Source organism: Mytilus edulis, chromosome 12 (assembly GCF_963676685.1).
Source record: "Mytilus edulis chromosome 12, xbMytEdul2.2, whole genome shotgun sequence".
Taxonomy (NCBI): domain Eukaryota; kingdom Metazoa; phylum Mollusca; class Bivalvia; order Mytilida; family Mytilidae; genus Mytilus; species Mytilus edulis.
In genome coordinates, this window is record NC_092355.1 from 46,357,342 (window position 1) to 46,371,162 (window position 13,821).

General features: G+C 33.5%; 1 protein-coding gene across 3 annotated transcripts in view; it reads left to right on the top strand.

Annotated features, from left to right (window-relative positions):
- The window catches only part of LOC139498601 (uncharacterized), a 51,749-nt gene that overhangs the window by 4,891 nt on the left and 33,037 nt on the right, over positions 1–13,821 (top strand). Inside the window, exons 1-4 of one of the 3 annotated variants that reach the window (XM_071287063.1) lie at positions 3,803–3,821; positions 11,680–11,761; positions 12,207–12,335; positions 13,353–13,417. In XM_071287063.1, coding sequence (XP_071143164.1) covers positions 11,737–11,761; positions 12,207–12,335; positions 13,353–13,417 — 219 coding nt within the window. In that variant the 5' untranslated portion in view covers positions 3,803–3,821; positions 11,680–11,736. Of the gene's footprint in view, positions 1–3,802; positions 3,822–5,492; positions 5,512–11,679; positions 11,762–12,206; positions 12,336–13,352; positions 13,418–13,821 lie in introns of those variants that run through there. The other 2 variants (XM_071287062.1, XM_071287061.1) reach the window with 2 other exon arrangements.

Genomic DNA, 13,821 nt, shown 5'->3' on the forward strand with positions numbered 1-13,821 from the left:
GAACATCCTTACTAAACACAGATGTTTTACCTCATTAAGTGTGGTTCCAGGTGGTTGCATTGTAAGGTTAATTTACATTATCTCCAATTTTTAGCTCACCTGGCCCGAAGGGCCAAGTGAGCTTTTCTCATCACTTGGCGTCCGCCGTCCGTCGTCGTTAACTTTTACAAAAATCTTCTCCTCTGAAACTACTGGGCCAAATCAAACCAAACTTGGCCACAATCATCATTGGGGTATCTAGTTTAAAAAATGTGTGGCGTGACCCGGTCAACCGACCAAGATGGCCGCCACGGCTAAAAATAGAACATAGGGGTAAAATGCAGTTTTTGGCTTATAACTCAAAAACCAAAGCATTTAGAGCAAATCTGACATGGGGTAAAAATGTTTATCAGGTCAAGATCTATCTCGCCTGAAATTTTCAGATGAATCGGTCAATCGGTTGTTGGGTTGCTGCCCCTGAATTGGTAATTTTGAGGAAATTTTGCTGTTTTTGGTTATTATCTTGAATATTATTATAGATAGAGATAAACTGTAAACAGCAATAATGTTCAGCAAAGTAAGATCTACAAATAAGTCAAACATGACCAAAATGGTCAGTTGACCCATTTAGGAGTTATTGCCCTTTATAGTCAATTTTTAACCATTTTTCGTAAATTAAAGTAATCTTTTACAAAAATCTTCTCCTCTGAAACTACTGGGCCAAATTAATCCAAACTTGGCCACAATCATCTTTGGGGTATCTAGTTGAAAAAATGTGTGGCGTGACCTGGTCAACCAACCAAGATGGCCGCCACGGCTAAATATAGAACAAAGGGGTAAAATGCAGTTTTTGGCTTATAACTCAAAAACCAAAGCATTTTGAGGAAATCTGACGTGGGATAAAAATGTTTATCAGGTCAAGATCTATCTGCCCTGAAATTTTCAGATGAATCGGTCAATCGGTTGTTGGGTTGCTGCCCCTGAATTGGTAATTTTGAGGAAATTTTGCTGTTTTTGGTTATTATCTTGAATATTATTATAGATAGAGATAAACTGTAAACAGCAATAATGTTCAGCAAAGTAAGATCTACAAATAAGTCAAAATGACCAAAATGGTCAGTTGACCCGTTTAGGAGTTATTGCCCTTTATAGTCAATTTTTAACCATTTTTCGTAAATTAAAGTAATCTTTTACAAAAATCTTCTCCTCTGAAACTACTGGGCCAAATTAATCCAAACTTGGCCACAATCATCTTTGGGGTATCTAGTTTAAAAAATTTGTGGCGTGACCTGGTCAACCAACCAAGATGGCCGCCACCGCTAAAAATAGAACATAGGGGTAAAATGCAGTTTTTGGCTTATAACTCAAAAACCAAAGCATTTTGAGGAAATCTGACATGGGGATAAAAATGTTTATCAGGTCAAGATCTATCTGCCCTGAAATTTTCAGATGAATCGGTCAATCGGTTGGGTTGCTGCCCCTGAATTGGTAATTTTGAGGAAATTTTGCTGTTTTTGGTTATTATCTTGAATATTATTATAGATAGAGATGAATTGTAAACAGCAATAATGTTCAGCAAAGGAAGATCTACAAATAAGTCAACATGACCAAAATGGTCAGTTGACCCCTTTAGGAGTTATTGCCCTTTATAGTCAATCTTTAACCATTTTTCATAAATCTAAGTAATCTTTTACAAAATCTCCACTGAAACTACTAGGCCACAATCATCTTTGGGGTATCTAGTTTGAAAAATGTGTCCGATGACCTGGCCATTCAACCAAGATGGCCGCCACGGCTAAAAATAGAACATAGGGGTAAAATGCAGTTTTTGGCTTATAACTGAAACCAAAGCATCTAGAGCAAATCTGACAAGAAGTTTAATTGTTAATCAAGTCAATATCTATCTGCCCTGAATTTTTCTGATGAATTGGACAACTGGTTGTTGGGTTGCTGCCCTCCAATTGGTAATTTTTAAAGAAATTTTGCCGTTTTTGGTTATCTTGAATACTATTATAGATAGCGATAAACTGTAAACAGCAATAATGTTCAGCAAAGTAAGATCTGCAAATAAGTCAACATGACCTAAATGGTCAATTGACCCCTTAAGGAGTTATTGCCCTTTATAGTCAATTTTTAACAATTTTCATTAATTTGGTAAATTTATGTAAATTTTTACCAAATATAGTTCTCTGTTACTAATGGGCAAAGTTCATTATAGATATAATTGTAAGAAGCAAAATCGTTCAGTAAAGTAAGAACTTCAAACACATCACCATCACCAAAATACAATTTTGTCATGAATCCATTTGTGTCCTTTGTTTAATATGCACATAGACCAAGGTGAGCGACACAGGCTCTTTAGAGCCTCTAGTTTAGACTCTCATTCATATTTTTCTTTAGAAGACAAAGCATTGTCTTTCAGTGTTGTCATTATTTGATTTCGATGCATGACCTTTTTATAAATATGCGTGGGTCTTGAAGTTAACAAATTTTGATAACTTATCGACTTGAAGGAGTCGATTATTGCAACTTTTTGAATCTGGTCAATTATTTCTTGCTTAAAAATATTTGACTTATAAAAGTCGTATTTTGTCTTGCATTAAAGGGAGACAAATTCTAAAACTTACTAATTAAGACCTCTATGAGTCAAAAGCAGATTCAGACTTATTTATGTCTGAGCTTCGACTGATTATATTAAAACCGATCGCAATTTAAAACAGAGGAATGTGTACGGAAAGGAGTCATGCCCACTGACCCAAAGAAAATTAAATATTTAAAGAGTTAGGAATGGGGTTCCACCTAGAATTTACGTAGGAAAATAGGTGATAAGTTAGGAAGTGAAATACCTTCTCTCACTCTCAGTGACTCTCTGCTGTGTGCCTGCTGTGGAAAGTAAACTTGGAATTGATAGTACAAAAATAAAGCACAATAAGTACATTGTTCATACACTTGTATCGAGGATTGGCTATTATTAAAGTTGAATATGGTAATGTATGTACGTGTAGATTCCTCCGATATCCGAAGAACCCCTCGAGAGCTGGGAGGGTACAGGGGAATCCATGTACACTCTCTATCAGAATTAATGGAGATGTGTCACTAACGTATTTACAATGTTTAATATTTACAAGGAAAATCCCTAACCCATCAACAAGGAGTGTTAGGACACCGTGCAGAGTCTGTTATTGTGGTGGAGGAAGCCGAAGTACTCAGAGAGATCAACCGGGCTGCTCAGTGGGAACAGACAAACCGAAGAGATATCAGCAGATTGATCTCCAGGTCAAAGTCAGGAGCAACTTTGACCAACCGAGGCCCCCATAGTACCCATGCTAGTTTCCTCCGGTCTGGGTACCAGAGTTGTGTGTGAGAGGGTGAAAATCACCCTTCTGATGTACTAACATTTTTAGTGTCCTGAGTGAGGATTGTACTCGAGACCTTCAGCACTGTAGCCATGGGACTTAACCACTAGACCACGAACTCACAAGGAATAACTATTCAGATTACGTAAATTACATTTTACGAGCAATTTTTACATGTGCAGTTGAATTATTATTGAAAATAATACTAATACATGATGAAAACAATGGCAATAGCATCCCTCAGAGCAATCAATCTGCTCTTTGACTGTTATTTATTGTTACAACTCTCAAAATAAAATTTAGAAAAAAAAAGTGACAAAAAAAACCTGAAAGTTCTTTTCGTGAATGGTAACAATTCTAATGTAGATATATTTTATAAAGCTTGAGAGTCAACACCAGCAACACCAAACCTATCATTCAGAGGTGACCTCGTGGTCTTCAACACAGTAGAAACCCACTCTAAGCAGCAAGCTCTGAATAGCACTGGTGACAAGCAGTGCGCTCTGAGTAGCCCCAATGACAAAACGAGATGAACTTAACAAATGATTACGAAATGCATCTAAACATTTCTAAAAATGAATTAAAAATTGCAAATAAGATTAACATAAAATTGAAAATGGAAATGGGGAATGTGTCAAAGAGACAACAAACCTGACTATAGAGCAGACAACAGCTGAAGCCCACCAATGGGTCTTCAATGTATTCAAATATAAATAATCTTTGTATATTATGGTTTTAATAGTTAGGGATTTACATATGAATTTGATTGACCATTCAGTTTGGGGAGTAGCGATAGTGAGTCGAACCAACAATGTAAATAGAAAAAAAAATTTAATTGAAAAATGAATGTCAAATCATAAAAAGAATGAACAATACCACAATAAATAGTGTCTGAAGTATTAATATTGCGAAGTTCTGTGGTAAATTAAGGGCGTTCTGTACATGTGGTATATTTTGAGTGTACTCAGAACTTCTGTGGTAATTTCAGTGGTATTCTGTGGTGTTCTGTGGTAAAAAGATGCTCCCATGAAATTCTCCAGAATTTTCAAGTAATTTACTGTAAGCTTGTATGATACTACAAGTAATCTTTATTTACTTGAAGAAGTAAACAAAATATTTAAGTTAATTATAATTTATTAATATAATGTTTGAATAATCTCGCCTTAATTTTCTAAAATTTTTACTGTTAGTTGTAAAAAAAATGTTCCATTCCACAAAAGTTCTCCAGTTTCATGAGTTTTGAGATGTAAAATCATGCCATTAACAAATTTTCTCAGGATTATAGGTCATAATTTTTGATAAGAGTTCAATGTTTCATCTCATCAACTAAGAAACTGATTGCACAATGATTTTAAGCATTTGTGCAAGGCCTTCAAAAATTGCTTCTTGGGGCTTGTAAATGAGCAGTGTTCTGAAGATAACAGACGAATGATTTGCTTTCTTCAAAAAAAGAATTGTAATCATAAACCCAAATGCCTGCTTGATATGACAGATCAAATCATAGTTCAATTAATTGACTTATTCATTTATCATGAAAGGGCATATACATGACTTGTATGTAGTTAACACAAAGGGCCAAGGGAGCTTTTCTCATCACTTGGAGTCAATATTCATCGTCCTTCGTTAACTATTTCAAAAATCTTCTCCTCTGAAACTACTAAGCCAAATTATCAAACTTGGCTGCAATCATCATTCATTTGGGTATCTAGTTTGAAACATGTGTCTGGCAACCCAGCCAACCAACCAAGATGGCAGCCATGGCTAAAAATAGAACATAGGGGTAAAATGTACATTTTGGCTTATTTCTCTGAAACCAAAGAATTTAGAGCAAATCTGACGTGGGGTGAAGTTGTTTATCAGGTCAAGATCAATCTACCCTGAAATTTTCAGATGAGGCAAAAAAAAAATATATGTTTGTTTAAGGTTACATCATCAAAATAAATAGGGTAGGTAGGTCGGTATTTCCATTTTATAATTTTTTCCATTTTATTTTTTTGCGCCATGATTTTGAGTTGTGCGGTTGTCTTGCTGTGGGACGAGTTTACCCGTATTTTTAATGATTGGATTATTTCCCTTTGTTATTGATTGGAAAAAAAATGGCGGCAAAATGTTTATTTCATCACACGAGTCATGAATTTCCTTAAAACAGCTATCATATTCATGATTATGAACATTGGTATGTAACAGGCAACTCACTTTTAACACAAGTTCAGTTTATTTTTCACTTTATGACGGAAATAAAATGGCTTAGGATCGGCGCTCAAGATAGGGTTGGTCGGGTAACTGTAAACAGACATACATGTATATTTTTTTTGGGCCTGAATTGGATTATCACTTATTTGGTTGCTGCCCCTGAATTGGTAATTATAAGAAAATTTTGCGGTTTTGATTAATATCTTGAATATTGTTATAGATAGAGATAAACTGTAAACTGCAATAATGTTCAGCAAAGTAAGATCTACAAATAAGTCAACTTGACCAAAATGGTCATTTGACCCCTTAAGAAGTTATTGCCCTTTATAGTAAATTTTTAACAATTTTTTGTTATCTTTTACAAAAATCTTCTGCTCTGAAACCATTCATACAAATTTAACCAAACTTGTCCACAACCATCATTATGGTATCTAGTTTGAAAAATATGTCTGATGACCCCACCATTGAACCAAGATGGCCAACATGGCTAAAAATAGTACATAGGGTAAAATGCAGTTTTTGGCTCAGATCTCTGAAACCAAAGTATTTAGAGAGAAATCTGACAGGATAAAATTAATCATTAGATATCAATCTGCCCTTAAATTTTCAGACCAATCAGGCAATCCTTTGTAGGGTAACAATGCTGCCCCTGAATTGGTAAATTTAAGAAAATTTTGAAGCTTTTGGTTATTAATTGTTTCTATATGAAGGTATAGTTGCATTTAATCACAGATGTCCCTTATTTAACACATCCGAAAGGCGTTTTTTAAATTTTGTTCAAATTTCCAGGGTTAACTGCATGACATTTTTTAATGAGATTTATAAAAAAAAATAAGGACTCAGGGGGAGATGGGGTGTGATTGTCAATGAGACAATGATCCACTAGAGTTCATATGAAGAGGATATAAGCAATTATAGGTTTCATAAGGCATTCATGGCTGTATCTTTATTCTGTTTTTATACGACCGCAAAAATTTTAATTTTTTGGTCGTATATTGCTATGACGTTGGCGTCGTCGTCTGCGTCGTCGTCGTCCGAATACTTTTAGTTTTCGCCCTCTAACTTTAGTAAAAGTGAATAGAAATCAATGAAATTTTAACACAAGGTTTATGACCACAAAAGGAAGGTTGGGATTGATTTTGGGAGTTTTGGTCCCAACATTTTAGGAATTAGGGGCCAAAAAGGGCCCAAATAAGCATTTTCTTGGTTTTCGCACTATAACTTTAGTTTAAGTGAATAGAAATCTATGAAATTTTGACACAAGGTTTATGACCACAAAAGAGAGGTTGGGATTGATTTTGGGAGTTTTGGTTCCAACAGTTTAGGAATTAAGGGCCAAAAAAGGGCCCGAATAAGCATTATTCTTGGTTTTCGCACAATAACTTTAGTATAAGTAAATAGAAATCAATGAAATTTCAACACAAGGTTTATGACCACAAAAGGAAGGTTGGGATTGATTTTTGGAGTTGAGGTCACAACAGTTTATGAACTAAGGGCCAAAAAGGGGCCCAAATAAGCATTATTTTTGGTTTTTGCACCATAACTTTAGTATAAGTAAATAGAAATCTATGAACTTTAAACACAAGGTTTATGACCATAAAAGGAAGGTTGGGTTTTATTTTGGGAGTTTTGGTCCTAACAGTTTAGGAATAAGGGGCCCAAAGGGTCCAAAATTGAACTTTGTGTGATTTCATCAAAAATTGAATAATTGGTGTTCTTTGATATGCCGAATCTAACTATGTATGTAGATTCTTAATTTTTGGTCCCGTTTTCAAATTGGTCTATATTAAGGTCCAAAGGGTCCAAAATTAAACTTAGTTTGATTTTAACAAAAATTGAATCCTTGGGGTTCTTTGATATGCTGAATTTAAAAATGTACTTAGATTTTTAATTATTGGCCTAGTTTTCAAGTTGGTCCAAATGAGGGTCCAAAATTAAACTTTGTTTGATTTCATCAAAAATTGAATAAATGGGTTCTTTGATATGCCAAATCTAACTGTGTATGTAGATTCTTAATTTTTGGTTCAGTTTTCAAATTGGTCTATATTAAGGTCCAAAGGGTCCAAAATTAAACTAAGTTTGATTTTAACAAAAATTAAATTCTTGTGCTTATTTGATATGCTTTATCTAAATATGTACTTTGATTTTTAACCGGATTTTTGTGACAAAAATGTCGGTTATTGATTTGGGGATGTACGGCGGGCGGGCGGTCGGTCGGGCGGGCAGGCGGGCGGGCGGGAATCAAATGTTGTCCGTGCATTAACTCATGAACCGTTCAACCAAAGCTTTTAAAATTTTAATATGTTGTTACTGACAACTAAATGAAGGTCAAGTTCAATAATGGCGATTTTGACTTTTACCGTTCAGGAGTTATGGTTCTTGAAAGATTGAAAAATGGAGTTTACAGTCGTGTCCGTGCATTTACGCATGAACTGTTCTACCTAAGCTTCCCAAATTTTAATATGTTGTTACTGATGACAAAATGGAGGTCAAATTCAATAATGGCGATTTTGACTTTTACCGTTCAGGAGTTATGGTTCTTGAAAGATTGAAAAATGGAGTTTCCAGTCGTGTCCGTGCATTTATGCATGAACTGTTCTACCTAAGCTTCCCAAATTTTAATATGTTGTTACTGATGACAAAATGGAGGTCAAGTTCAATAATGACGATTTTGACTTTTACCGTTCAGGAGTTATGGTTCTTGAAAGATTGAAAAATGGTGTTTCCAGTCGTGTCCGTGCATTTTCTCATGAACCATTCAACCAAAGCTTTTGAAATTTTTATATGTTGTTACTGATGGCAAATTAAAAGTCAAGTTCAATTATGACGATTTTGACTTTTACTGTTCAGGAGTTATGGTTCTTGAAAGATTGTGAAATGGCGTTTCCATTCACGTTGTTGCATTTACTCATGAACCATTCAATCTAAGCTTTTCAAATTTTAAGATGTTGATACTGATGATAAAATGGAGGTCAAATTTGATATTGACGATTTTCACTTTCACCATTCATCAGTAATGGTTCTTGTGATATTGCCAGGACACAAATAAATATTAATAAATCTGGTTTGCTGTCGTTGTGACAGCCTCTTGTTGATTATGGGCCCAGTTTTCAAGTTGGTCCAAATCAGGATTCCATATCAAGTATTGTGCAATAGCAAGAAATTTTCAATTGCACAGTATTGCACAATAGCAAGAAATATCTAATTGCACAATATTGTGCAATAGCAATTAATTTTCAATTGGAGTTATCTTTCTTTGTATAGAATAGTAGTTGATAATATATGTTGGAAATTTGCCAGACATGACTATGATGTCATTTTCTATTTTTATTTGCCAATAACTTTATGTAAATAACTTCATTGGAAATTTGCCAATATAAAATGTTGCTGATGAAGCTTTTTTTCCTTATCTTATCTAAAATGTTTTTAGATAATGTATGTTGGACATTTGCCAGACATGACTATGATGTCATTTTCTATTTTTATTTGCCAATAACTTTATGTAAATAACTTCATTGGAAATTTGCCAATATAAAATGTTGCTGATGAAGTTTTTTTTATTGTTTTATACAATAAACAATGTATATTCACTTTTACTACCAACCAATCTTTACCATTCAGTGATAACAAGCACTTTATTTTACATTTTAATATTTTATGATGTATTTAAAAGAGTAGTTATTGTTGCAAACTCCATTAGAAATTTGAATTGATATCAGTTTTGGAATAAAGGAAAGGGGGAGGTGAAAAATAAGGGGGGGGGGGGGGGGTTAAATTTTTCTCATTTCAGATTTCTTAAATAAAAATTTCTTCAAACATTTTTTTGAGAGGATTAATATTCAACAGCATAGTGAATTGCTAAAAGGCAAAAAAAAACTTTTAAGTTCATTAGACCACATTCATTCTGTGTCAGAAACCTATGCTGTGTCAACTATTTAATTTTAGATTTAAAAAGTTTGAAGAAGAAATCTTTAATTGATTTGTAAAATCTTGACATTTGTTTTGTGTAAAAAAAAAACCATGTAATGTCAAAAATTTGATCACAATCCAAATTCAGAGCTGTATCACGCTTGAATGTTTTGTCCATACTTGCCCCAACTGTTCAGGGTTCGACCTCTGCGGTCGTATAAAGCTGCGCCCTGCGGAGCACCTGGTTCAATTTGTTTCCACTCTGATGACAGTATAAAATAATTCATAATTTTTCTTAATACATACATGAGGGGGGATAGGACCTTTATCGGGACTCTGGGATCGGGTGTTTTTAAGCTCGGGATTTCAGGATTGACCCTTTCGGGATCCGGGAATCCTTTTTTTCGGATTTCGGGATGTCAGGATTTGCTTTATTTAAATTCGGGACCTCAGGATTTTTCGTTTTTTCAAGTCCGGGATTTCGGGATCAAGACCCCTCCTATCCCCCCTCATACATCATGTTCTTATTATACAGTCATACAGTAACTTGCCTTTAGTTAAATAACACTCCAGCTGTGCAAAAGGTGTTTTATCAGGTATTTATTGATCTATGTGGAACTCATTTAAGAAAAATTAAAATTACCCTTTTCTTAAATGGCAGAATAAACCTAATTGTGGATTCCTGGTAAACTGGTAATGGACAAATAGAACTTAATGTAACTTGTTTATGAGTCCTGGTTTCTTAAACTTATTTTCATATTCTGGTCATCAATCGATCTATTACCCATTAAACTAATTTTTTCTGGTTATAAACATAAAATTTTATGTTTTGAACTTTTGACTTAAAAATATGTTTTTCATGTGTTGAACTTTTGTTTTTTTTCTGGGACATACAGAGTTTTATGACTATGGATGTATGTTAATTTAAAAGTCCCAGGTGTATTTTTTCATAAAATATAATATACAACTACTTAATAATTAGTGAAAATACTACCACCAAACACAAATGAAGGAAGAATTTGGTATTGTCAGCTGTTACTGAGTTTTGATCCTTTATAAACTGTAAAATTACTTGTGTTGTCAACAGTTAACCTTACTGGTTAATAGTTGGAAGGGCCGAAAATCGAATACCAAAAACGTTATCCGGTTAACCAGACTTTTTTCAATTTCAATAGATTTTATATAAATGTGTATTAAAATCATTAAATAATTTTGTTCTATTAATAAATTATCTTAGTAGCAAGATCCATTGTCCAGTATGTTGATTGCTATTGTTATTTAAAAAAACCAATTAATTAGAACTTACTAGACAGCTTGTCTATCAGCTAGGGGCAATATCTTAAGTTCACATAATTAATTAGTATTCATGTTTTTAAAACAGTTACTTTAAATCAGTAATCCCATAATATTTTACGATTTACCATATTATTTTATTTTTTTATCTAGTATTGCGGTGACTCACATCTAAATGTCCACCTCCGTCGTGCAAAGTTTTCCATACTTAAAACGAAATGCCAACTCAAAAATTGTGAAAGGCAAATCAATACGAAAGTAATTAATGTAAACATGCCTTCATCATATGAAATTAAAAAAACACTCCACATTACTTTCTGAGACATCAAGAGAAAATGAAAGAATCATTGGTTTCTAACATTTTCAATTCAGCGAGATCAAGGAAGTTTTTTATTTTTTTAATCTAAATTTATTACAAACGCCATTTTTGTCTTATTAAAAGTCAAATTTCGCCATGAATCCTCACAGACAAGCCCCATAATGCCAAAGGACATACTTCAATTCATCGTATTATAAAAATGTAAATTTGTAGGGTACTATAGATGAGGCCTTCAAACATCAACTCAAAGTACCAGTTAACCGGTTAATCAGTCACAGTAACAGGATACTTTTAATCCTGATGGAAAAACTTCTAGCCCAGCAAAACACACCTGCTAGGCTTTGATTTTTTTAGCCAGTCAGATAATTTGTTTTTATTCTGATTTCAATCATGTAGCAAAAGGCAATCATAACATGGTAATTATTCAGATATCATAACAATGATTGACTTAAACATTGTTAAAACTTTAAAAGAAATGATACTTTTCACATATCACATAGATTTGACATTAATTATTCCATAGAAAGTGTACAATAGCTAGGAAATGTTCAACATACAAAATGTATGTATCTCACAATGAAGTGTACTTCTATTATAGAAACCTCATGAACTTTACATTTGTTTTTGTAGCATTTGGTAATTGAGTGATTTGAGGCAGTATAATACTTGATTGTTGTAACATAGAGAATGGAACAAGATCCAAAGAAAAAAGGTATAAATTAATATAAATTATTCAAATCACTACTTTTGTCTTTGCAGTAGTTTTTATTGATAACTTCTATAAGTGACAGACAAGCAGCTAATAGCCAAAAGCATGAAGTTGGAATCGACTTAGCTATCAAACAGCTTCAAAGTAAAACAGTCTGTTCACCTGTTAATGTTTTATCATACCACTTATAATTTCATCAGTTGGAAATAACACATCATGGATTAGATTATAGTTATAAAGAAGATAGGAGGTTGCCATTTTCAGTCAATTAACAATATCATTTTCTTCTAAAGAACAAATAAGTTTGCCTTCTTTTAGTCTTATTTTAATCCATGATAAGTAATGGATGCTGAAAAGACTGTTCTTGTGTAGACATTTTAAATCTTAACCTTTATTAAAAGGAAATAAACTTAATGGGCATGATAATAACTTGATACTTGATGTTTAGATCGTAGGAGACAAAAGAAGATGGACAGTAAACCTGATAGTAGGAAACCATCAGTTTCAGCAGAAGGTCGACAACAATCAGCAGCAGTTGAGAATGAAACAGGAAAACCTGTTGTTGCACCACCACAAGGTAAAAATGTATAAAAAATGCTACTTTTTATGCTCCTCCTACAACAGTAGAGCGGCATTATGTTTTCTGGTCTGTGCGTCCGTCTGTCCTTCCATCTGTCTGTCCCTCCGTTCTTTCTTTCAGGTTTTTAAGTTTTTGGTCAAGGTAGTTTTTATGCTCCTCCTACAATAGTAGAGCGGCATTATGTTTTCTGGTCTGTGCGTCCGTCTGTCCTTCCGTCTGTCTGTCCGTCCGTTCTTTCTTTCAGGTTAAAGTTTTTGGTCAAGGTAGTTTTTGATGAAGTTGAAGTCCAATCAACTTTAAACTTAGTACACATGTTCCCTATGATATGATCTTTCTAATTTAATTACCAAATTAGACTTTTTACCCCTATTTCACTGTCCACTGAACATAGAAAATGATAGTGCAAGTTTCAGGTTAAAGTTTTTGGTCAAGGTAGTTTTTGATTTAGTTGAAGTCCAATCAACTTGAAACTTTGTACACATGTTCCATAGGTTATGATCTTTCTAATTTATATGCCAAATTATTTTTTATCCCAATTTCACGGTCCACTGAACATAGAAAATGATAATGGGAGTGGGGCATCCGTGTACTATGGACACATTCTTGTTTGGTCTTTGTATTTCCAAGGTCTAAGAAGATCCAATTTATATTGTAATTATTTTTCATCCAAAAACAAGCTTTAGAAGAAAGAAAAAGATACTAAGAGAGAATTAAAACCCATAAATCGAGAAAAAAAAATATGACAAAAAACAATGAAAAGACAAAACACAGCATAACAGATAAAAAACCAGTCTTGAGTCTAAATATCATGAATACAGAAGCTAGTCAGTACAAGAATCAATCATGTCAAATAAATGGATATTTGCCTATATAAATTGCCTGATTAAATTTGTTTTAATATACACAGAGAAATACACTGTATCCTGGAATACAGAGTAAGACTTCACATTAATATGTATGCACTATCAACATGTTTGTGATGCTGAAAATTATTTTTGTTATTCTTTATGTCAGAAGAAGAATTTCCAACAGAAATTAAAAAGGAAGAGCCAAAAACTGAAACCAAAAGAACAGTTCAAGTAAGTACAGGGAAACTTGATTTATGGATTAATGTTATTTGAATCATCTGTAATTGTTTTTATATATTCAAAGATGTTACCAGCAAAATATTAAAACATCATCTTTGACATTTTTTTTGAGTGACAAATTTTACATGTTTATCTTTCATGACAAAGTTTTAGATATTTATCATCTTTATTTTAACAGATATAAGAGGTGCAACATCGGCAACATGTCATTTTTATACGACCGCAAAAATTCGCAAAAATTTTTGCGGTCGTTATTGGTATCACATTGGTAACCACAAAAGGAAGCTTGGGATTGATTTTGAGGGCTATGGTCCTTAAGGTTTAGGAATTAGAGGCCCAAAGGGGCCAAAAACAAGCATTTATCTAGTGTCAGGACAATAAGTTGTGTATAAGTA